At 41.2% G+C, this 26,754-nt stretch overlaps 1 protein-coding gene and 1 pseudogene across 1 annotated transcript in view; both read right to left on the bottom strand.

Moving 5' to 3' along the window:
* Nucleotides 1-2,709: 2,709 nt before the first annotated feature.
* TCEANC2 (transcription elongation factor A N-terminal and central domain containing 2) overlaps nucleotides 2,710-26,754 on the bottom strand; it is a 49,328-nt gene continuing 25,283 nt past the window's right edge. Inside the window, exons 4-5 of the mRNA XM_012442551.2 lie at nucleotides 14,951-15,144; nucleotides 2,710-6,971 (exon numbers count right to left, since the gene is read on the bottom strand). Coding sequence (XP_012297974.2) covers nucleotides 6,783-6,971; nucleotides 14,951-15,144 — 383 coding nt within the window. The 3' untranslated portion in view covers nucleotides 2,710-6,782. The remainder of the gene's footprint in view (nucleotides 6,972-14,950; nucleotides 15,145-26,754) is intronic.
* LOC110567676 (cytochrome c oxidase subunit 7B, mitochondrial-like) lies at nucleotides 13,492-13,723 on the bottom strand (annotated as a pseudogene).

The raw sequence follows: 26,754 nt of genomic DNA, 5'->3' as shown, positions 1-26,754 counted from the left end.
ATTCCTTTCAGATCTCTTACCAACCAGCCAAGCCATTCACCACTGCCCATGAGATCCATGTATAGTCTAAGCTCAGGCTCCTTCTCTTTCCACATAAAGTGGATGGCTAGGTGCATGATCCACAGCTATGCCCACTAGAAGGAGTCCCCCCTCTGCTGTCTTTCAAGGATGCCCCTGTGTGGAGTTGCAGCGCAGCCACAGTCTCTTTTTGCCTTGCTCATACATACTGAGCTGACCTACCTAAGGACAAAGCTTGGCTTTTTTTTTTTTTCTCTTCTGTCAGCTAGATATAAAGAGCTGCCCAGGCAGACAAAGGTGTGAAATGAGGGACAGACACTGGTGCAAAGGTAGTGGATGACATAGATGTCTGGGCCACCTGCTCATGTAACTACCTTCTGCCCTCTAGCCCTGCTATGCCCAACCCCAGCTGTACTATTTCTATCTTAGGTATTGCTGCTGGCCTTGCCTGACCTTTTGACTTGGTGGATCTGGCAGAATCCAGCTCATGGATGAGCAGCTTTGGCCACATGGTCAACTTGATGATTCATGGTCTGATGATCTGTCTCTACCAGAACCCTGTAGCATCAAGAGTTGTTTCTCAAAAAGTATACAATTCTTGGCTACAGATGGCATGGCCCTGCTCCAGAATCCTGGGTGTCTACATTGTGATTCTCCTACAGGGTCTTGTCATAAACTTCACAGGCATTTGTTCCCACCACAGATACCTCAGGTACACTGTGCTCTGCCAGGTCATCTGGCCCACACAGCATGGCCACTTGTGTTGTAGCCTGGAGCTCCTACTGAACCCCTTCTTGCTCTGAGCCCCAACTGAAACTGACAACTTTCTGTGTCATCCAGTACGTGGATAGAGCAGTATTCCCAGGTGTGGGATATGCTGTCTCCAAAACCTAAAGAGGGCTCCCAGGCATTGTGCTTCCTTCTTAGTGGTTGGAGTGAGATGCAGTAATTATCTTTTAATTTCAAGAGAATGTCCCTGCCATATCCCACACCATTGGCTCCTAAAAATTTCACTGCATCAGGCCCATTTGCGTTTTCAAAAATGCTCTGGGCAAGGCACAGTGACTCACGCCTGTAATCCCAGCACTTTGGGAGGCCAAGGCAGGAGGCTCACTTGAGGCCAGGAGTTCAAGACAAGCCTGGTCAACATGGGGACAAAATGGCTAATAAAAAATTAGCCAGGTGTGGTGGCATACAACTATGGTCCCAGCCACTCGGGAAGCTTTGAGGTAGGCGGTTTGCTTGAACCTGGGAGGTCAAAGATGCAGGGAGCTGTAATTGTGCCACTGTACTGCAGCCTGGGAAACAGAGTGAGACCCTGACCCCCTCCCAAAATAAAAATAAATAAATAGGCCAGGTGTGGTGGCTCACGCCTGTAATCCCAGCACTTTGGGAAGCCAAGGCGGGCGGATCATGAGGTCAGGAGATCAAGGCCATCCTAGCCAACATGGTGAAACCCTGTATCTACTAAAAATATAAAAATTAGCTGGGTGTGGTGGCGCGTGCCCAGCTACTTGGGAGGTTGAGGTGTGAGAATTGCTTGAACCCAGGAGGTGGAGGTTGCAGTGAGCCGAGATCGTGCCACTACACTCTAGCCTGGCGATAGAGCAAGACTCTGTCTCAAAACAAAAATAAATAAATAGTAAAAATGGTCTGTTTATTGTCTTCTCCTTCACTAGATTGTAAGCTTCTTGAGGCCAAAGACTATGTCTTCTCCATCCCTGTGACCCTAATACCTGACACATAAGAACTCAACAAACAACGTTTGAAAGAATGATTTTATCAAGATTAAAAAACAGCATTTGATTGGCTGTCTACATCTTCTTGGATCTTGAAACCAACCTCTGCCAGTTATGAGTAAGTCCATCCCTGACAGTAATTGCATCATTTTGGTTGATTTAAAGAAAATACAATGTCATCTAATCAAACCATCTCTCCTTTATACCAAGGCAGTGTTACCCAACAATTGAAACTCCCAAAGCTTTGTTTTCTGGATGGACTCCCTTTGGCTCCAATAATGGGCAGTAACAAACTGAGCCCTTGCCCCATCTGGCTGTGATAAACACATCCAAAACACATTACCAATCTCAGAGTAAGACTCTGAGACTGGAGGCTACAGCAAAAGAAAACCAAGGTTGACAGGCACAAGTTTAAGAACCTGATATTCTATAAATGAAAAAAGGCCAGCTGCCTGTTCCTTCACCACAGAACACAGTAAATGCATTATCTGGGCCTCCTGCCATTTTTCAAACCTGGAATTCTCTAATGATATCTGTTTGGGCAACTTTAAACTTCATTTGTCAAAAAAAAACCCTCTAATTTACTGAATCTCAAGTGTTTCTTTCCTTTGCCTTAAATTGTTGGGTTTCTTTTGAATGTTTAAAATTTTCTTAAAATATCTGTTGGGTTTTTCTTTTTTTTTTCAATCTTTCTAAAACACACATCATATTAGGTCCCTCACCTCCTCAAAAACTTCTCATGGTCTCCCATTATCTGAAGGTCAAAGTCCAAACTCCTTGATGAGGCCTCCAAGGCCTTGATTACTTTTTTTGCCCTATTTCTCACTACCATTCCTAAGAACCTTATGCTTCAACCACCTCATATTATTTGCCTTTTCTGAAGCTAGCCATACATCTTACGATTCTGTGCTTTCACATAGACTGAGCCCTCTGCTAAGAACTCCTACTTCTGGCTTTGCTTCAAACATGAACTCCTCTGTGAAGATTCTTCCTCTGAGTGGTGTTATTCATTCCTTTCCCCATTTTCTCAATATTTTTATGTCTGCAGTTACTACCCAATATGCTATTCTACATTTACTTACTTATGTGTCTATCTGTCTCACCAGATTAAGAGGAAATTATCTCTCTTTTATTGCTGTGTCCCCAGTGCCAGTCTAGCCCTTGGCACACAGAAGATGGGTAATATTTGTTGAGTGAATGAATGAAAATACAGAGACTGAGTCCCTACGCAAAGGACCAAGACCTTCAGTTTTTATTTATTTATTTATGAGACTGAATCTCACTCTGTCACCTAGGCTGGAGTGCAGTGGTGCCATCTCAGCTCGCTGCAACCTCTGCCTCTTGAGTTCACAATTTTCCTGCCACAGCCTCTCTAGTAGCTGAGATTATAGGTGTCTGCCACCACGCCTGGCTAATTTTTGCATTTTTAGTACAGACAAGGTTTTACCATGTTGGCCAGGCTGGTCTCGAATTCCTGACCTCAAGTGATCTGCCTGCCTCAGCCTCACAAAGTGCTGAGATTACAGGCGTGAGCCACAATGCCTGGCCAGGACCTCCAATTTAACCACTACAAGAAAAGCATCAACAAGCTGTTAGAGCAGACACAAACGGTACTTAATTTCCCACATTTCCCCTAGCAACCGAACATGCTTATAAGACATATTCACACCTTGACTTACAGGTAACTCAGAGGTCTCAGGAACTACTCTCACCCCATTTCAGGAGGAACCTTTGCTTTTTTTTTTTTTGAGACAGAATCTTACTCTTTTGCCCAGGCTGGAGTGCAGTGGTACAATCTTGGCTTACTGCAGTCTCCGCCTCCCAGGTTCAAGCGATTCTTGTGCCTCAGCCTCCCGAGTAGCTAGGATTACAGGTACTCACCACCACACCCAGCTAATTTTTATATTTTTAGTAGAGATGGGGTTTCAACATGTTGGCCAGGCTGGTCTTGAACTCTGACCTCAGGTGATCTGCCTGCCTCAGCCTCCTGGAGTGCTGGGATTATAGGCATGAGCCAGTGTGCCTGGCCTCAACCTTTTCATTTTTAACAGACTGTAGCTCCGAGGTGCTTCTCAGTGGGTGGGCAAGATTGGAGGGATGTCTGCAAGCTTCCTTCCCTTCAGCAAATGCTCAGAATAGCTCCATTAGCGTTCATGGAAATTCTGCACATGCATCAAGGAGAAAACAGCCACAAATAACACAGCCTGCTTTCCAAATCTCCAAAGCACATCTCTGCAATCATTCTACTTTCCAACTATTGCCACTGAAGGCTTTCAGCCAGAGAGCAATTTGCTTTCAACTTACTCTGGGTTCCTAAGTTAGCAGAACTCTTTGGTTCTTTAAATGTTAGGCTTGCTACTTCCGGTCTCCCTATCCCAGGTTCTCTTCCACATAGCCTGTTAACACAAAACTGACCAGTTTCTGCTTCAAATCAGTCTAACCTCTTCACCTGATGCTCAAGACCCTTCACACCTGCTGTGGATGCTTGCCTTCCTCTCCTGCCTCATCTCCAGCTACTCTCCTGCCAGGGTTCTCTACTCCAGCCATACCAACCACCTTCCAGATAGCTCCACGTCTGGGTTTTTCCATACTCTGCTTGCTCTGCCAGGCTTGCATCCCAACCACTCAATTAATTACTCTGCCCTTTAATTCTTAAATTTTTGTCATATTATCTAGCATTCCCCTATCCAAACTCCTCCCTTTTAAGACTGAACACAGGTATCAGCTCCTCCGGGAAGCACCCCCTGATTGAATCAGATGCTTATCCTGTACATACACAAAAAGTCCCTCAACTATCCAATAAATAGTTATGGAGACCTAGCTTGTCCCAGGCTCTGTTCCAGATGCTGGAGATATAGCAGGGAACAGAACAAAGACTCTGCTTTCATGAAGCTTACATTCTGGGAGTGGGGAGATAGACAATAAAGAAATAAAGAACTATGTTGAAGGGTAATAAGTATTCTGAAGAAAAATAAAGCCAGGTACAGTATTAAAGCATAGTTGGGAAGGAGTTAGCTACTGTATTTAGGGTAGTCAGCAAAGGCCTTCTGGATAACGGAAAGAGAGACCTAAATCAAGTGAGGACAAGAACATGCAGATGTCTGGGGAAAGAGCATTGCAACTGGAATAGCAAATGCAAAGAAGCAATGCATTAGACGTAATGACAAAAACCACAATTACTTTTGCACCAACCTAATAAAACCACCAGGACTTGATTGGCTGAGGGTGGGAGATGTGGGGTCTAGGCTGTCCTTGAGTTCCTAGCTGGAGTGTCTGGGTTGCGGGTACTGCCAATGGAGAGAAGACACGTTGTATCTGAGATGTCTATGGGACATCTAGGAGATATCATCTGAAAGTCAGGGGACAGATCTGGGCTGAAGATACAAACTGGAATGTCATCAGCATGTAAACGATGCTTGAAAACACGAGAGCAGATGCAATCATCCAAGGGAACCGTGTACAGTCAAACAGACCTGGATTTTGAATCTTAGGTCTGTCATTCACTATCTGTGTGACCTTGAGTAAGTTTCTATACCTGTCTGAGCCTCACTTTTCTCATCTTTAACTGGGTATTTTCTTTTTGTAAAATGGTTACCACAGTGCTGGGCCCAGGGTAAATGCTTGATTATTATTCCAGATCCAGTAGTTACTAGCAGGGGGAAATTGAAGGTGATGCTTCTGCTCAGTGAGCCTCAGGCTCCCATTTGTAACTACTGCTCAGCAGCCACCTACCCCACAGAATGAATGCTCAGGAAACGGCTGCTAAATAAACAAACAAATCTAAACAATGAAAATAACAATACCAACCTAATACAATGGGTAAGAGAAGAAAGCAAGATTTTTACAAAACTATATAAAGACCCATGTAAATGTGAATAAACTGTCTTAGGAAAAGCACCTAGCATTTAGAAGATAGGCAATAATGTTAGTCCTGTCCCTTCTCGCCTTGTTTTTCAACTATCTCCTTCTTTTTTTTATTTTAAATCCCTCCCTTTCTACCGGCTCCTTCCTTTCAGATTACAAACCTGCTCTGGTCTCCCCTAATCTAATCCCCACTTCCCTGAGTCTTGCTACTTCCCTCAAATCCTTGTTCTATCATTCTTTAATTTCACCAACTATACCCTTTCTCAACCCAAAACACTTTTCAATAAACAAACTCCACCTTTTGTTTTAGAAAAAAAAAGTCCCAGCTTATTATTACTTTTAAAAAACAAGTCTCATTTACATAATTGTTAAAACAGGCCTGTGTAGAGATATTTCATTTTAACATATACATGTATATACTTTTTTCTACTGCAGTGATTCATTTCAAGAGAAATTTCATTATGTATCTTCTACAGAGCCCTAAACTGAGAGCACCAGCATATTCAAATAAACCCGGAGGTGTGGGAGGCTTCGGGCCAGTTCCTCATTAGTAGCCTCAGCATGGGGGCTCTGGAGACCAAGGCAGAAGGTCTTCCAGGGAGAGCTGAAACGTTCAGATAAGTGAGCTCTGGGAAGAAGGGGTAGTCGGCTGGCTCTGGCAGGCTCTGGCAGGCTCACCCCTGGGGTAGAGCAAAGAGAACAGACAGGGGAGTTCTGAGAGGCACCAGAGCTGTCTAAACTCAGGGGGATGGAACCGAGTGAGCGGCAGCAGTAATTGAGTTTCAGTTACCTGCAGGGTGGTGAAATAAAGTAGTAACTTCATCTGCCTGACATGGGGGAAGTTTAGAGGTGTCCTTGGCATCCTCACAGTGAAATCCGTCACCCTTTCACCATTTTGGGTGATAGCAACCGTATGGCGCTTCCTAGTGACAGCCAGTGTGCGTTCTGTTAGGCAGCACCAGCGCACTCCAGCTAATGAAGCACATTCCTGCAGGCCTGTCTCCTAGGGCTCTCCGCATCCTCTGTCTGCAAAGGAATGGCACCATGGGAAAATCTCGCACAGCCAGCATCAGCCATCACCCAAACTCAAAAGCGTCTTTGAATGGCAGAGAGAGGCCCATTTTCCTCTCTGCCTGGTCCAGGGCTGGAATCGTCCTCAGGTCACTTTTTGTGGGTCTGTACAAACGTGCCGACCGGCAGCGAGCCGTTCTTCACCTGAGCCCGGATTTCAGCTCGGTGCTTTAATGTGAAGACCAGGGCTCTCACCGTCCGCCGGTACGGCCCATTAATGAGGCGGGAGCAGAGATGAAACGTTTCCCGCTCAATATTTTCAACCAGTAGGTGATCCATCTAAAAAACAGCAAAATTATCAAATTAGAGCCTTACATTGGATAAGGATTAAAAGCAAGAGAGGCTGGAGCACTCTGCTCAGAGGCCTCCATTAATCAACTGAAATTCAAGGACATCTACTTCCTGTCACAAGAGAAACAGGAAGAGCAAATTAATTCCACCCTGGCAATTAAGGAACAAGGCCATGTGCTTTGTGACAGGGACCTCATTCACAACCCCTGCCGGGTGGTAATATTTGCCATTATAACAGGAAACTGGCCTGAACTAAGCAACCGGTACTGGGCCCTGTACTTTACTAACCAGGAAACGAAGCCCAAGAATAATAAATCAGTATAACGGTTCATATTTTTTTTTGTTTTGTTTTTAGATTGCCTTTTAACTCTTTATGGCATTTTAGAAACATGGGGTCTGGATCCTAATATGTGTAAAGAACAGTTCAAAAATCACTTTTCACATTTAGTGCTCATAACTCCTATTATCACAGTTTACACATAAGGAAACAGGTTCAAAGGCAAACGTTCAAGGTCTTACAATTACTAAGATACAGAGCTGGGACTCTGACCTGGACCCCTTGACTCCAAAGTTCACGTTTCTTCCCTTTCACCAGACTAATGGTCCTTTCAACATTCTGAGAGAATGGCTGAGACTGAGGACTCCTGCAGTTTCAATTAAGCAGAGCTGAGGGGATGGAACCTGTGGCAATTCTGGGATAGTCTGGCTCAGACCCAAGCCATCTTGAGGTCCCAGACCTAATCAAAGCAGGACAGATCTGGGATTTTGTCTTCATGCTCTGAATCCAGGGTAGGTTGGGATACTGGTCCGAGACCCCCTCAGCCCTACCCTCCTTTCCAGGTTCATCTTCAGCTATTTATCTCCAGAATCCTGACCATGGCCAGCCCTGAGCACTCCACTCTTGGTCACTTTCACACACCTCTATCCCTCTGCACAGCACATGTTCCCTTAGCAAGCACACCTTTCCCTACAAAAAACATTCCCCTTTGCATGTCAAAGCCTTGGCAAAAACAAACAACCTAACAACAACAACAACAACAGAAAATACTAGTGCAAAGGACTGAAAGTTCTTCTTCAGGCTGTCACAATGCCCTGGGCTTCTCTTAGTCATTATCATGATATATTAGAAATGAAGTATACACTTTTATTTTAGAGACACTGTCTCACTCTATCACCCAGGCTGGAGAACAGTGGTGTGGTCGAAGCTTACTGCAGGCTCAAACTCATGGGCTCAACTGATCTTCTGGCCTGAGCCTCCCAAGAGCTGGGATTATTACAGGCATGTGTCACCATGCCCAGCTAATTAAAAAAAAAAAAAAATTAGAGATGGGGTCTTTCTATGTTGCCCAAACTGCTCTTGAACTCCTGGCCTCAAGCAATCCCCCTACCTTGGCCTCTCAAAGTGCTGAGATTACAGGCATGAGCTACTGCCCCCAGACAATGATCTATATTTTAAGTTCGTCTCTCCTAGCAGAAATTCCTTGAAAATGGGAGACAAAAATTTTTTCTCTCACTTCCTTTTATTCCTTTAACCTTTCTCTCCCTACCTTAGCCACTCATTCAAACATTTATTCAGCACTATGTGCCAGGCTCTGTGCTTGGGCTGAGCAATAAGCAGTGACTAAAGCAGGCTCAGCCCTTGGGCCCATGGGCAGCCTAGTCCAGTAGGGCAGACAGGCTGTGAACAGGGATTGTAAGGATCCTGTGCGCCAGGAGAAAGGAGAGGAAGCAACGCTGGGGAGAGCACAGCCACAGCAAAGCAACCCAACCCAGGAGGGCAGTGCCTGGCTTCAAGAGGAAATGAAGGTTAACCTGAGACCTGGAGCATGAGTAGAATCTGGCTAGGTGAAATAGGTGTTTGCTTTATGATAAATTCACTGAGCTGTACATATATGTTTGTTCTCTGCAGAAAGCAAAGTTCAAAAAAAAGGAAAAAAACACACCCCAAATAAAAAGGAGTCATCTGACATTTAGTAAAATGTCCTAACATGAGAGAAAGATTGACCAAAGTAAGTAGAAAAAAGAAACTTGGAAGACGTAAGGACCAAGCAAGTAGCAGAACAGGACTGAAAGAGACAGAGAGAAAGAGAGAGACAGAATATCCAGGCCCAGACATCTGCCTTAGTCTAGCAGACAAAAGGTGCACACAAAAGTTTGTGGTCGTAATGATGGACAGATTATTTCCTAGGCTTGTGCTGGAGTGAGTGGACTTGGCACTGTGGCTCTCTAGAATCCAGACTCCAGGTTTTTCAAGGCCTCCTGGGTGGGCACCAAACTAGCCCCCTGAGGCAGGCCTGGCACCAAACTACGTTAGGAGGCTGGAAAGGTGGCTAACTGGCTACCCAGCATTTGTCCTGCAGCATTTGCCAGAAAGTTCCTTATCCTGTTGTGAGGCTGGTTGTCTCTACTGATGTTTAGAGAACTCAGCAAGAAAGTCTTTTTTTTTTTTTTTTTTTTTTGAGGGGAGTGGTCATTAAAGAAAAAGGATATATATGTGTTTGTAAAACAAGTCATGGGGACTCCAGCAAATTGTAGTACCTGTATTTTTTTTAAAAAAGAACTCTGAGGTTATCTTGGAATTCACATACTCCATTCAGCAAATAGTTAACTGAATTGCTACTCTGGGTCTAGCCTGCTCTTAGAGAGACAGAACAGAAAGGATGTGAACCCTGCCCTTCACAAACTCACATCCTAGAAGTGGGTGGGAAGCTGGGGGAAGACAGCATGACAGGTGCTATGCCAGCAGTGTGGTGGGGCTAGAAGGCAACAATTCTCATGCATGCCTCTTATTAAATGAAGACCAATCAGAATGAAGAAATGGAGAAAAATATGTGACATTAAAATAGAAATCATAATAGAAAATGATTCATCATGTACCATGTGTATAACAAGTTTGTTGCACAAAGTGAAGAATGTCTATCTTGTAAGTGCCTTTGGGTACCCACCCAAGTTGATGAGTCCTTTTCAGTGGGTCCTAATCTGGTGCTTTAGATGAACCCTTCTGAGTGGAAGGACCAGAGTTTCACTGAGTCCTTGAGAAAAAGGGCTTTTGCTATGAGATAATATGAATGGGAATAAGGATAGGAACACTGGGAGAAACCTAGGAATTTATTTAGAAATCAGTCCTTTCTCTGTATCTCTCATGAGCTGCCTGGTCTCTTTCTCACACGTTTTTGCTCTTCAACATGGGCCTTACTCACTCCCAATTCTAACTGCCTTATTCTCTCCTGCTATGCTACACGTCTTTTCTCTACTCATAACTCTGCTTCCTCACAACTCCTCCAACATCGCTTCTGTTTAACACTTGCACTGTTGTTTTCTTGGTATCTCCTACTTCACATTTCCCAGAGACAGAGAATCAAATCTGCCTTCCTTATTTGTTTGTGCCTGTGAGTTAAGTGTGTTATACAGCTGTCTAATTCTGGATGAAATGGCTACAGCTGGAGGAAGATATAAAACATGACCACCTTGAGCTCCTTCATCAGTAGGAAATGGTGCCATAACCAATTAGTGATGTCTGCCACATGCGCGAGCTTTCTCAGGACAAGGGAACAGGGTCTTCTTCATGCGTTTACCTTAAGTGCAGAACTTCCCACACTGGTCTGTAACGATTTATTTGTCTATTTTCCTCAGAAGACTGTAAGCACTGCTAGAGTTGAACCCATGTTGAATCCATTTCTAAACTGCCCATGCCTAGCACAGGTTAGTGGCACATAGTAAGTGTTCAACCAATATTTGTTAAATGAATGTCCTTCCTTCCCATGTGTCCCTTCTTTCTTGCTCTTCTAATAACATCATATACATAGCAGATAAAATATGTTTCTGTTTGATGTGTATTTTCTAGGTAGCAAAATCCTATGCCTCTTACAAAGGCGAGTTCCACTGCCATCTCTTCTGTGAAGCATTCCCGATTCCCCCATCAGATTTAACTGCTCTGTACTTTGTGTGTTGATACTTGCTAGTACCAGTATTTCACGCTGCCTCATATTTTAATTAATCATTTATAGGCTCTCAGCCAGGAGATAGTAAAGCTTTTTTAGGACAGGGAATGCGACTCATTCATGTTTGTCTTCTCCCCCAGCACCAAATAGATCCTTACTAAACATCTGTTGAATAGCCACTGGAAGCAAACGTTGTACGGATTTTCCAATAGCATGATTGAATTTATACATATCTACCTACACTTCTTTTTGACCACTTGAATACATTCATGAGAGAGCTGGTCAAAGCCAGGGGTGCAGTCTGAGGCCATTAAACAAAGAAAAAACTAACAGTCCCATATGGGGACGTACCCCTGACCTGGATCTCATTAGCACCATCTGACAACCAACTGAGCCAACCAGCCAGTGTTTCATAACTCTTAATGATACAGGCTCACTTTGAGAATCAGGTTCATTTTTTTAATGACATAATAGGAAAATGATCACAGGTCATGAGGTAGGAAAGGAGAGTGGATAATGAGGAAGGGGAAGTAAGAGAATGACACCACAGGGGATGTTCATATGAGGAAAGATCTAAAAGACGGGAAGAACAAAGAAGATCCGGAAGGGAGAAGTAAAGGGGAATGGAGCCTGGGTTTCAACGATGGAGTTTTTATTCATCTATTCCACTATTCCAAGAACAAGGAAATAATCCATGAATCTAGAAAGCAAGATCTGTAAGGTAATAAAGAGATGCACCTTTAGGCTGTACATAATATTCTTCATCTATGGCTTTCACTATTAAAGGATATGAGTGAAACAACATGGAAACATTTTTTTTTCCCAAAAAAATGTAATGAGAAGATTTGGTATTTGCAATAACACACGCTAGGATCAAATTGTAGAGGATTTTAAGTCACTGGGCCAATAACTTACCCAATGCCTTACTACTGCCTGATTAAGTACATTCACGGAGATCTGATGCCTGATTTGAATGCACTCAACATTGATTACTGTCAAAGACCAGATACTGAATTAGATGGTTCGTTGATTTACTCTAATATGGAAATATCTCAGATGATGATAGGTGCTAAGAATTAACCTTATAGAAAAGTATTTGTATTTATATTCTCTAACATAACAAACTGATAAACATGCTATCAAATGCTGTTTATACAAGGAAAGCAGATTTTTTTTTTTTTTTTTGGCTAAGAAAGATAGTAAGATGTATACTTTTAATTTTTTAAATTTACTCTTTGGGAACAAAACCATTCAGCTATGCTTAATCTGATATTTTTTCCAATTATGTTGAAAAGCACTAACAAATGTATCACTTTTTTAACTTTGCTTTATAACACTTGAGTGCTTACCACTTGATGTGCCATTTAAAGGATAATTAATGGATAAACTAAAAGGATAATTATTATGGAGTTTAATATAGTAGGCAAACTGCTCATTAATCCTTACAAGCATAGCTTTGTATTATCATTTACTTAAAAAGATACCAAGGGAACTGATATTTACCACCACATTAACTACATATTATATACCCACACTGTATGTTTCTGTGATAATTTTGATTTATTTCAAAACTAAACTTTATTTAAAATAAATCTTGTTGGTTAATCAATACTCTGGAAAATCAGACTTACAACTTTCATATTTTTTTCCTTTCTTCCAAGGGTTTAATACTCATATTAAAGTTTCCTTTAGGAAAAGTTAAGCAAACTTCCAGTATAGCAATTCACTGAACTATTAAATAGACATTAAAAACTATAAACATGAAAAAATATATATAGAAAAGGATATACAAAATGACACTAACTAAAATTGGTCAAGATTAAAGAGAACACAAATGTAAATAATTATGTCATTTTCTGCAATGTTACTTAAATAATCAATAAAAATATCTTATGGAACATTTGGCATATAATTCACTCTATATAAATCTCAGACAATGATAACTTGCCCAGCATTCATTTAAAAAGCCATAATAATTTACTGAAAAAGGAAATGTGCCAATGTGTTAACAAGATTATGTCTGGGTTACATTTTTTTCCTTTTTCTATATTTTTCTCATTTTCTATTATAAGTTTGTATTAAAAAACCCAAAATTTTTATATATATTTTTTAAGGCTTCAAATGTACTTTATTTCTTCAATAATGCCATGTCTTAATGGGTAGACAGTACTTTAACTTGGCATCAATTATGAGCTGGGTTTTGTTTTTGTTTTTGGTTTTTTTTTGAGACAGAGTCTCACTGTGTTACTCAGGCTGGAGTACAGTGGCATGATCTTGGCTCACTGCAACCTCCACCTCCCAGGTTCAAGTGATTCTCCTGTCTCAGTCTCCAGAGTAGCTGGGACTACAGGCACATGCCACCATGCCTGGCTAATTTTTTGTATTTTTAGTAGAGACAGGGTTTCACTGTGTTGGCCTGGATGGTCTCGATCTCCTGACCTTGAGATCCACCAGCCTTGGCCTCCCAAAGTGCTGGGATTACAGTTGTGAGCCACCACACCCAGCCAATTATGAGCTTTTTTTTAAAAAAAAAAAAAAAAAAACAATTATTACAGCAGCTGGGATGATTACTGATCTCTCCATTCCTTTGGGGTGACTCTACCAACAAGAGACAGGTTCCATTCTACTCGGTTTGTGTTGCTACATATGTCCACATTGCAATACAGAAAGTAGCTCCAATAGCTAATACAGCATTACCAAATTGTCATGAAAATCAGGTGTACGTTTCTGGTGGCTCTGCCTTGCCATTGTTTGCTGAACTTGGAGATGACTTAGTGTGTTTTTGACCAACGGAAACATCATGAAGGTGAAGACAGAACTGCGGCAACGCAGCTGCTGCTTTGGTACAAATTTGCTTCAGGTCCAAAACTTTATTTTAATAAAAGTAAGTACTGGCTGGGCGCGGTGGCTCACACCTGTAATTCTAGCACTTTGGGAGGCCAGGGTGGGTGGATCATCTGAGGTCAGGAGTTCAAGACCAGCCTGGCCATCAGGGTGAAACCCCATCTTTAAAAAAAAAAAATTAAATTAAAAAAAAAAAAGTACTATATCACAAGTCTTTCTTTTTTAGATAAATAATTGAGATAAAGAGGCTAAATTTTTTTTTAGAGACTGAAGTAACATTTAGCATTTAAATCGAATTTCTGAATTGCTTATTTTATTAATATTAAATTGTTCTTTAAGGACATTTTAGTAGAGTTGCTCTGGGATATCCTGGGGTGAGGAAGAAACATGAATATTATATGTCTGATTTTCCAGAGTGTTAATTAGCTTATAATATTTGTTGTTTGATGATGATGACAATGAATATTATTATTAATGAGCATAAATCCTTCTACCAGCATGTATACCTCAAACCACTAACATCATCTGAATTGTGAGCCGTGAAGATGATAGGGAACATGTCTATCCAGTTGATTTTATGCCTTAAAACTAAAGGTATGGCTATTAACAAAAAATGGGGGAGTTGAGTCTTTTCAATAGACAGCTATTTATTTTGCCATTGATATTCCATAACACAGTCCGTCACAGAATTTTTACTTCAGTGAGAATGGAAGGAATTTTAAATGGCAAGTAACCAACATTCATTAAATAACTTCCAATCAGCAGGCACGACTATTCTTTTGCATAAATGGTTCCTATAACCTAACTCCTTAGGTAGTAGGATTTATAATCCTCATTTTACAGATTAAGAAATCAAGTCTCAGAAAATGTTAAGGTATCTGCCTAGGGTGGGCACAACTAGAATGTCAGGGTTTCAACGCAGATCTTCCTAGTTCCAAAGCTTGCCCTCCTACAACATTGTCTCCCGGAATGCTTATAAATCCAGAATGCTTAAAGAATAACTGGTTAAAATAAAGCCACAGACAGCATTAAGACTATGAAAGCTCATTATGAAAACATGAGGCAGTTTAACCAAGAGCACCTACTAATCACATGCAAACCAGGACATTAACTTTATTTTTCTTCTATTTTAAAAATTAAGTATTATGGGTACGTAATAGTTGTATATATTTAGGGCATTACCTTTAATTCCAAGGCTTCTGAGAGTAATTTCTGGGCATTTTTCCGAAATGACTCGGTTTTGGGATCACTTCTAACTTCAATAGAAGGTCTATTTGAATGTTTTTCAATGAAAGTTTTCCACTCAGTATAAACTTCTCTGGCAAGATAAGCCACTTCTGAATCTGAGTGTTTACGCAGCTTGTTCACAGTGTGACCTGGAACAGGAAGAGAAGAACCAAAGGAAAGGTTGTTCCGTCTTCTTTTGAAAAGCGCAGGACTAGATGGACTGACATGTGGCACTGAGAAAGTCATTCACACACTAAAGGATCTAAAGACTCTTGTGCTAAAGAGGCTCATTTCACAAGGACTGAGATAATAAGATAATAACTGGGGGAGAATCAGCAGCCTAGCCAATGCATTAGTCATAAACTAGAAGCATAATCAATAGATTCCTAAAAAGAACAACAAAGGTACCCATTCTTTAACCAAAAATTACTATAAAAGAAAATGAATTAAGCATTTTTCTAGGCTTTTTGGGGAATGGGGTACATACTGTATTTCAAGATAACAAAATAGCTCTAGTTATTACGGGAACACTATATAGCTAATACATGTGAAAAGACCAACAGAATGAGAACTTTTTTTGTATCCCCTGATGAAATAATTCATTCAGAGACAATCATGAGTGGATGAACTCATTCAATGAGTCTGATGGGGAAATTTATAATAGAAGGATGAGCTGTCATCATCTAAACCCACTGTTCAATGTTAGCATCCCCAAGAATGGGACTATCAGACAGAAGAAGTACTTCGAAGCCTTAACCTATGAAGTAGTCTTATCCTCTTCCCCAAAAGAAAAAGAACCATAATCCAGTTAGTCACTCAAAGCTAACTTCCAATTTACAGGAAATACGAGAGACAGAAGAATAAATTAAATTATAATATGAAGAAACAAGACAAATTCTGAATGTGGGACATTCTACAGGATAACAGATATGGTTTCTTCCACAGTTGGTAGAGTTTTGTTTTGTTTTTGTTTTTTTTTTGTTTGTTTTTTTTTTGAAAAGGGCCACTAGGGTTAGGGACTACTGTAGATTAAAAGAGTCTCTTGAGTCCAAACTACCAAATGTGATGTGTGATTCAAATCCCAGTTGGAACAAACCAACTGTTAAAAGATATTTTGAGATAAACAAGGAATATGAATATGCACTAGATACTAAATTATACCACAGAATAATTGTAAACTTTGTTAAGCACAATAACAATGGCACTGTGGTTACATGAGAAAATATCCACATTTTTTAGAGATGCATACTGAAGTATATAGAGTTGAAATGACAAAAGGTCTGAGATTCTACTTTAAAATACCTCAGCAACAACACAAAAGCAAAAAGGGAAAGATGAAGTAGGGCAAAATCTTAGTTATTGAACCTGGGTGAAGGGCATATAGGAGTTATAATATTCTCTTTATTTTTGTGCATGTTTGAGAATTTCATAGTAAAAATTTAAAAAGGTGAAGGGTCAAAAATATCAATATGCACAAGTACTTAGATAAAAATAAATACCTAGAAAGGTTAAAAAGTCAGCTAAACACTTAAAACTAAAAGTTCAAAAAAAGGAAGAATACAAGATAGATATATATTTTTTTAATTTTTTATTTTAATGAATTTTTAAATCCTGTTCCATGGATTGAATATAAGATAGATATATTTTTAAAAACCAACAGTTTTCTTAGGTCAGCAATAGCCAGTCAGAACACAACAGGGGAACACATCCTGTTTAAACTAGTAAAACCTATAAAGCACTTTGGAAAGCGCTGACAAGAATGGGTATGTGAGCATGCAAGGGTGCTGTCTGTTTGTGCGCCCTCTCTTAATGCTCCGGGATCCCTCCTTTTCTTCCATCCCTAGTACCACTGCCCTGCCTTAGGACATGTTGCCCCAGATGACTACGGAGACACCCTGATTAACCCTCTGGCTATGTTTGGTACCACTTAACGCCATCTTCCACACTGCAGCTAGGATAGCCTTTATTTATTTTTAGTGTTTTCTTTTTTAGGGGCTTTTTTCCTAAAGCATAAATTTGACCATTTCACTCCTACACTTAAATCCTCTGGTGCTATATCCACTCTTACCTTTTCACAGAAGTCCCTTCACAATCTGCCACCCTCCTACCTACTTTCTATCTTCATTTCCAGCTACTATCCACTGTCACCCAATACTCCAGCTACTTGGAGCTCCTAAAACATTTTATTTTGTATCTCTTTACTTTTGAACACACATCCCAATGAACACTCTGTCTGCCTGAAATACTCTTCTCTTTTTATCTGGCCAACTTCCATTCTGTCTTTAAGACTCATTTAAGGGTCCCTTCCTCCAGGATTTCTTCCTTAATATCTCTAGTCTTGGTCAGCACCCCTGCTCTCTGCTTCTTTCGCACCTTGTGCTTCTGTTTATCATGATAATTACTATAGTTAGTTGTAATTATTTGATTGGTTATCTCTCTTGCTCACCAAATTGAGCTTCTTGCAGAAATTGCTGTGCAAGAAATCCTCTAACCTTAGGGGATGCTCATCTTTGTATCTGCAGCAGTGAGCATAGTGGCAGGAGATGGGAATCAGGAGAGCAGGTTGGTTGTATGAGAGACCCATACAAAGAATAACATACATTCCTACTAAAATACATAACGGATGATTTGAATAAAGGAAAAATAAACCTTATTATGAGATGGAAAAAAAGCACAAAAAATGCCTATATAGAAATTAGTTGGCCAGGTGCAGTGGCTCATGCTTATAAACTCAACACTTTGGGATGCCAAAGTGGGAGGACTGCTTGAGCCCAGGAGTTCAAGACCAGCCTGGGCAACAAAGTGAGACTCTGTCTCTACAAAAAATTTAAAAATTAGCCAGGCGTGGTGGCATATGTCTGTAGTTTCAGCTACTTGGGAGGCTGAGATGGGAGGATGGCTTGAGTGCAGAAGTTCAAGGCTATAGTGAGCTGTGAACACGCCACTGCACTCCCACCTGAGCAACAGATCAAGACTCAAGACACTGCCAAAAAAAAAAGAGGGAGGGAAGGAAGGAAGGAAGAAAGGAAGAAAGGAAGGAAGGAAGGAAGGAAAAGAAAAGAAAGGAGGAAAGGAAAGGAAGGGAAGCAAACAGCAAAAAATAAATTAGTTTATAGATTTTATGTAATCTCAACCAAAAATCTCAATAGGTTATTTTTATTAGACTACAACCAAATACTTCTATACAAATGTAACTGGACAAGTGTATAAAATGCTATTTTGAAAAAGAGGAGTTATGAGGCACAACTAGCTTGATAACTAAGATCTAAGATATTATAACATAAAGTAAAGATATTGAAAATGATGTGGACCAACACCAAAAAAGAAAAATGGATAGGGAATAAAAAATGAAGGTCAGAAACAGAGTACAATACGTAAGAATTTAATATAAAATGAAGACCAATAACAAGGGCTGAAGTTGAGGCAGCGATCAACAGCCTACCAACAAAAAAAAAGCCCAGGTCCAGATGGGTTCACAGCCGAATTCTACCAGTCATACAAAGAGGAGCTGGTACATTCCTTCTGAAACTATTCCAAACAATCCAAAAAGAAGGAATCCTTCCCAAATCATTTTATGAGACCAGTATCATCCTGATACCAAAACCCGGCAGAGACTCAACAAGAAAAGAAAACTTCAGGCCAATATCCATGAAGAACATAGATGCAAAAATCTTCAATAAAATGCTGGCAAACTGACTGCAACAGCGCATCAAAAAGCTTATCCACCATGATCAAGTAGGCTTCATCCCGGGGATGCAAGGCTGGTTGAACATACTCAAGTCCATAAAGGTAATTTACCACATAAACAGAACCAAAGACAAAAACCACATGATTATCTCAATAGATGCTAAGAAGGCCTTTGACAAAATTCAACAGCGCTTTATGCTAAAAACCCTCAATAAACTAGGTATTGATGGAACGTATCTCAAAATAATAAAAGCTATTTATGACAAACCAACAGCCAATATCATACTGAATGGGCAAAAACTGAAAGCATTCCATTTGAAATCTGGTACTAGACAAGGATGCCCTCTCTCACCACTCCTATTCAATATAGTATTGGAAGTTCTAGTCAGAGCAATCAGGCAAGAAAAAGAAATAAAGGGTATTCAATTAGGAAATGAGGAAGTCAAATTTTCTCTATTTGCAGATGACATGATTGTATATTTAGAAGACCCCATTGTCTCAGCCCAAAATCTCCTGAAACTGATAAGCAACTTCAGCAAAGCCTCAGGATACAAAATCAATGTGCAAAAATCACAAGCATTCCCATACACCAATAACAGACTTAAAGAGAGCCAAACCAAGAATGAACTGCCATTCACAATTGCTACAAAGAGAATAAAATACCTAGGAATACAACTAACAAAGAATGTAAAGGACCTCTTCAAGGAGAACTATAAACCACTACTCAATGAAATAAGAGAGGACACAAACAGATGGAGAAACATTCCATGCTCATGGTTAGGAAGAATCAATATCGTGAAAATGGCCATACTGCCCAAAGTAATTTACAGATTCAATGCTATCCCCATCAAGCTACCAATGACCTTCTTCACAGAACTGGAAAAAACCACCTTAAACTTCATATGGAACCAAAAGAGAGCCCGCATAGCCAAGTCAATTCTAAGCAAAAAGAACAAAGCTGGAGGCATCACACTACCTGACTTCAAACTATACTACAAGGCTACAGTAATCAAAAAAGCATGGTACTGGTACCAAAACAGAGATATAGACTAATGGAACAGAACAGAGGCCTTGGATGCAACACCACACATCTACAACCATCTGATCTTTGACAAACCTGACGAAAACCAGCAATGGGGAAAGGATTCCCTGTTTAATAAATGATGTTGGGAAAACTGGCTAACCACATGCAGAAAGCAGAAACTGGACCCCTCCCTGACACCTTACACTAAAATTAACTCCAGATGGATTAAAGACTTAAACATAAGACCTAAAACCATAAAAACCCTAGAAGAAAACCTAGGCAAAACCATTCAGGACATAGGCATAGGCAAGGACTTCATGACTAAAACACCAAAAGCATTGGCAACAAAAGCCAAAGTAGACAAATGGGACCTGATCAAACTCCACAGCTTCTGCACAGCAAAAGAAACAGTCATCAGAGTGAATTGGCAACCAACAGAATGGGAAAAAATTTTTGCAATCTACCCATCTGACAAAGGGCTAATATCCAGAATCTACAAAGAACTAAAACAGATTTACAAGAAAAACACAAACAAGCCATTCAAAAGTGGGCGGAGGATATAAACAGACACTTTACAAAAGAAGACATCGATGAGGCCAACAAGCATATGAAAAAATGCTCATCATCACTGGTGATTAGAGAAATGCAAATCAAAACTACATTGAGATACCATCTCATGCCAGGCAGAATGGCGATCATTAAAAAATCTGGAAACAACAGATGCTGGAGAGGATGTGGAGAAATAGGAACACTTTTACACTGCTGGTGGGAGTGTAAATTAGTTCAACCATTGTGGAAGACAGTGTGGCGATTCCTCAAGGACCTAGAAATAGAAATTCCATTTGACCGAGCAATCCCATTACTGGGTATATATCCAAAGGATTATAAATCGTTCTATTATAAGGACACATGCACACGAATGTTCACTGTGGCACTTTTTACAATAGCAAAGACTTGGAACCAACCCAAATGCCTATCGATGATAGTCTAGACAGGGAAAATGTGGCACATATACACCATGGAATACTATGCAGCCATAAAAAACAATGAGTTTGTGTCCTTTGTAGGGACGTGGATGAACCTGGTAACCATCATTCTCTGCAAACTGACACAAGAACAGAAAATCAAACACCGCATGTTCTCACTCATAGGTGGCTGTTGAACAGTGAGAACACATGGACACAGGGAGGGGAGTATCACACACTGGGGTCTGTTGGGGGGAAATAGGGAAGGGACGGCAGGGGGTGGGGAGTTGGGGAGGGATAATATGGGGAGAAATACCAGATATAGGTGATGAGGAGGAAGGCAGCAAACCACACTGCCATGTGTGTACCTATGCAACCATCTTACATGTTCTTCACACGTACCCCAAAATCTAAAGTGCAATTAAAAAAAAAAGAATTTAATATATAATGAAAGAGGTATCATTGAACAAAGGGAAGCAGAAAAAAAATTTGAGAAAATGGTCAAAAGTTCAGAAAATTTCTCCAATTATGCCAACTGCATAGCCCAATATTGTTTGATTCCTTTATTGAAGGCCTGCTTGCACTAGATACTACGCTAGCCACCAGTCATGTAGGGCTTAAACAAGAAATTGTCCCTGCTTTAAAGGTTCTATGAGGAGAATCCTGAAGTTGAAAAATAAATGTAACTTTGAGGGGAGGTTGCGGTAAAATAATATTGAGTCTTTAACTTCTCACGATAACCAATTATTTATCAAGAATTTGTACCTAGCTTTTCTATGAACCTGGGAAAGGAGTACATCAATACTCGTCACAGGGAGAAAGAGGAGGAGGAATGCAGAGCATTCATTAGAAATGTCTAAAGGTGCTTCCTAGCTAGCAATGCTTAGGAAAGTGCTTTCCAATACACATCACTTGAAAGCACAAAGCATCCCTGAATACTTTCCTTTTCTGGGTGGAGCTCTCTTTATCCCTGAGATTATTTATTCAGCAAACTTGGTCACTGTTGTAGATGCTAACAATAAAATGATAAGATACTACAAGATGTCAGACCTAGATCCAGGGCATTTAAACAGTTTTTTTGTTTGTTTGTTTGTTTTTTAAGATGGCGTTTTGCTCTGTCATCCAGGCCACAGTGCAGTGGCACGACCTCAGCTCACTGCAACCTCCACCTGCCTGTTTCAAGCGATTCTCTAGCCCAAGTAGCTGGGATTACAGGCATGCACCACCACGCCTGGCTAATTTTTGTATTTTTAGTAGAGATGGGGTTTCGCCATGTTGGCCAGACTGGTCTCGAACTCCTGACCTCAGGTGATCCACCTGCCTTGGCCTCCCGAAGTGCTGGGATTACAGATGTAAGACACCACGCCTGACCCATTTAAACACTTTTATTGGGCATCTACCCTATGCCTGGTGCTCAGGATACAGAGATGAGAAAGTCACAACCCCTGGAATTTAGCCTACATTTTACCTGCCAAAATGTACAAAGAAGACATGTGTATAGAAATATTCATTCCAGTATTGTTTGTGATGGTGAAAAGCTAGGAACAACCTACAAGCTCATCATTAAGGGTCCGGTTTGTTAAACAAATCAGTCAATTTAAACAATAACTACTTTGCAGTCATTAAAAACTAAAATAGGCTGGGTGCAGTGGCTCACGTCTGTAATGCCAGCACTTTGGGAGGCTGAGGTGGGTGGAACCCTGGAGGCCAGGAGTTTGAGACCAGCCTGGCCAACATGGTGAAACCCTTTCTCTACTAAAAATACAAAAATTAGCTGGGCGTGGCGGTGCATGCCTGTAATTCCAGCCACTCAGGAGGCTGAGGCTCGAGAATCACTTGAACCTGGGAGGCAGAGGTTGCAGTGAGCCAAGATTGCGCCACTGCACTCCAGCCTGGGTGACAGAGCGAGACTCTGTCTCAAAAAAAAAAAAAACAACGAAACACTAAACTAAAATAGCTCTACACGTAGTAACTGGAAAAATGATCACTTTTTTTAGTTAAGTGAAAAAAGCAGGTCTCAGAGCACACAGTATGAGCCACTGTTTATTTTTAAAACTACATATGTGTATACATATAAACAACATTTTTGTTTATATGCAGAGAAAAAAGTCTTAAAGAATTTACAATAAAATTATTAATGCTGGTCTCTTCTGAGTAATGGGACCGTGTATATTCATGCAGTTCAGCTCACAATCTAGTGAGCTGGCTCAACGTGTCAACAAATCTAATAGCCTGGGCTGCATTATAGGAGGGCAATATTCAGGTTTCTTCAGAATAGAGATTCTTCTTTCATAAGATTCTCACCTTAACCTTCTCTCTCCAAGAAAGGTACTGCTGACCCAGCTTTATGTATGAGAAATGAAAGTGCCCAAGTCCCTCAAACACAGAGTCCTTCGACTTTGTCAAATCCAGCGGTCCTTCTCCATCCTGACATTACTTGGTCTCTCTGTGGCCTCTGACACTGGCCTTCTTCCTGAAATATTCTCTTGCACTGCTTTTGGAGACACCACCTGTTACTGGGTCTCTTCTTCCTTCTCTGTCTCCTCTGCTGGCTGCTGATCCTTCGCCCAATCTTTAATTATCTGTGATCCCCAGCTAGGGCATTGTCCCTGGTCTCTTTTCTTTCTCCACTTGCCTTCCCTGAGTCATCTTGCCCACTCCTGTGGTCTAACTACCTGCGGGCAGATGACTCCTAACTATATATCCCTAGCCAAAGGTTCCCACTGAGCAGGAGGCCAAATATCCAGTCCCCTATTGGACATCTCCACCTGCTTATTCTGCAAACACCTCTAACTCAACATTTTTTGTCACAGAATGGCACCATCACCCACCCACCATTTTAGGATCCACTGTCTCTCTCAAACTTATGTTCATTCAGCCATTCCAAGTCATATTGATCTACTTCCTTAATTCTCCCTATATGTTTTCCTCTTCCTCCTCGCCTCTTCTGCACTCTCACTGCCCTGATTCAGGTTCTCATCACTTCTCCACAGGTCTACTGCATTACTTTACTAACCAATCTGTCTCCAGTCTGGCCCTCTCCAATTCATCCCCTATACTAAAGGCAAAATGACCCTTTTCAAACACAATTTGATCATATCATACCTTAATAAAAATCCTCCAATGGCTCTCCATTGCCCTGAAATTAATTTCTAACATAGCATTAAAGCTCTGGATGACCTGGAACCTCTTTGGCCTCACCTGTCACCATGTCACCCTCCTTCCTCCCTCCCCCCTCACCTTCACCCCTCCTACCCTTTTGCCTCTGTGTACTAACTTCTAGCCATAGAGAGCAGCTTGCATGTCCCTGTTTAGGGTCATGCTGGCTGGCCTGCTCCTACTTCTGTGCCTTAGCTCTTACCATTCCCTCTGCCTAGAATATTTAAATCTCCATCTTCCTCAAAACTATAAACGTAGTGAGGGCAGAACCTGTACCTTACTCCAAGTTCTATTCCTAGCCCCCAGCATAGTGCCTAGCATAGAAGAGACAATCCATAAATGTTTGCCGAATGGAATCAGTTAAATACAAAACATTTACATTTGACTTTCAAATTGGTTTTGTACTAACATTTGAATATGGATAGAGTTGATTAGGAAAATCACACAACTGCCAACAAAATAATGAAACTACACGGTAAAGAACTGAATCCAAAGGTGCAGAGAAAATGAAAAGTTTCTAATTCTTATCCACTGCTGAGAATTTTTCCTACTTATCACTCCAGGCTTTATATGAATTATCTCTAATTTTTACAACAATGACTTAAATACCATTATTATATCTCTTTTTACAAATGAGAAACCTAAACTCAGTAAGGCACCTTGCCCAAGGTCTCACAGCTAGTAAGTGTGGATGCTAGGATTAGAACACAAGCAACCTGACTCCACCTCCAGAGCCTGTACACTTAACCCCTAATACACTATACTTCTGTGTTATTAGGGACTGGCGCACAGGAAGTCTTCAATAAGGCTCTATTAAGATACTTTATTCACATTCTCAGTATTCCAAAATCAGAAAGGCACAGGCCCTGAGAGGTGGCCAAAGGACAGAAAGCTTCAACTCACAGGTCTGGACAGTGGAGTCACTGCTTTTGGCCTGCAGGGGGCAGTACATCCCTCAGATACTCCTACAAGAGCCATGCCCAGACTGGTGGGGAGTCTTCTGCCAACACCAGCCAAACAAGCCCAGGAAGGGTAGGGCTGTAAAGCAGCCCAGTGGGGGATGCAAGACTTGTCAGCAAGAGGGAAGAACTTCCAAAGAAGAGTAACAGCAAGAAAGGCAATTCAGTCTGGGGCAAGAAAAAAGAAGGAGTTTGGGAAACCCTCTATTAGACAAAAACAGAGCAGAATCATAAATTTCAGATCACAAAGAGAATTCCATAATAACATTAATAACAACAGGCTGAGCATGATAGCATGCCTGTAATTCCAGCACTTTGTGGGGGCCAAGGCAGGAGAATTGCTTGGGCCCAGGAGTTTGAGATCAGCCTGGGCAACACAGCAAGACCCTATTCTACAAAAAAAAAAAAAGAATTGACTAGATGTGGTGGCACATACCTGCAGTCCCAGCTACTTGGGAGGCTGAGGCAAGAGGATTGTGTGTGCCCAGGAGTTTGAGGCTGCAGTGAGCTATGATCACGCCATTGCACTCAGCCTAGGTGGCAGAGTGAGACCCTATCTCTAAAAAAATTATAAAATAATCATAATGACAGCTGTTGTGCTAACTACTTTACACGCATTAATTCATTGAATCCTCAAAACAATCCCATGAAGTAGGTGCTATAGTTCTCCAACTTACAGGTAAAGAACCTAAGGTACCGAGAGGTGAGGTAATTTGCGAAACACAAGAATAAGCCAGAACAGATTTCGTATATAAGCAGTCTGGCTCCAGAGCCCATCCTTTAACCCTCTACTATTGCCTCTGGTGATCAGATAGTCCTACATCCTCCTGATTCAGATGAAAAAGATGAGGCTCCATGACCTTTCCCCAAGGTCACAAGTTGGCCAGTCGCTACATCAAGGAAGTTAATGATCTGCAAAAAGTCATTATTTGCTCCATGAAGTTTATGTTTTAAAGTAAGCAGTGCCACTGGCTGGTCTTATGACCCAGGTCAAGTTCCCTGGGTTTAAGGTTAGGGGATTTCTGCATCCCAGCACATTGTTAAGACAAATTCCCTGTGGGAAGCAGTCTTTTGCTCATTTACCAAACATTACCAAATACCCAGTATTTACCACGCCCTGTGCTAGGCATTGGGAGAGAATGTTAAGCAAGACAAGACCCAGAAAATCCAGGCTAAATCTGTATTCAAGGAGCTCTAGGAAAGCCAGGGGACAATATCTCAATAAACAGATGCACACAAAAAGGTATTATACAGGTCCTAAGATAGTATAGAAGGGGAACTCCAAGGAGGGCCAAAAGGACAGAGGAGTCAATTCAGCTGGTAAAGGCAGGGTGGCTCACACCTGTAATCCCAGCACTTAATGGGAGGATGAGGCAGCGAGATCAGATGAGGCCAGGAGTTCAACACCAGGCTGGCCAACATGTGAAACCCCATCTCTATTACAAATGCAAAAATTAGCCAGGCAAAAATTAGGTGGTGCATGCCAGTAACCCCAGCTACTCGGGAAGCTGGGGCATGAGAATTGCCTGAAACCAGGAGTCAGAGGTTTTAGTGAGCCACGATCGCACCATTGCACTCCAGTCTGACAGCGTGAGACTCTGTCTCAAATTTAAAAAAAAAAAAAAAAGAAAAGAAAATTGGAGACCCCTGGTTAGGAGCATCTCTCCATAGTCCCTGCATCACCTCACTCAGGAGCTTTCTTGCAGAGCCCTGAGAACAAAAAGCATCACACTCAGCTAATGTCAATTTAGTTTGTGACTCAACTCCCAGCTCCAAAGGCAACAAGGGCTGGATGCTCTGGTGCTTCTGTCAGATTTTTTGAAGGGCTTTTGCAAAATAGTAATAATAACTCAAGGGGACAGAAATAACACAAAAGGTAGTGTGAACAAGAGCACAGAAGCCTGAAAAGTATAGCATAATTTGAGGATTATCGTAGACAGAACAATGGTCCTCAATAATGACTAT

This window comes from Aotus nancymaae, unplaced genomic scaffold (assembly GCF_030222135.1).
Source record: "Aotus nancymaae isolate 86718 unplaced genomic scaffold, 86718_ANA_hifiasm-v0.15.2.pri h1tg000007l, whole genome shotgun sequence".
Lineage (NCBI taxonomy): Eukaryota > Metazoa > Chordata > Mammalia > Primates > Aotidae > Aotus > Aotus nancymaae.
This window is presented reverse-complemented; position numbering and strand designations above follow the sequence as displayed.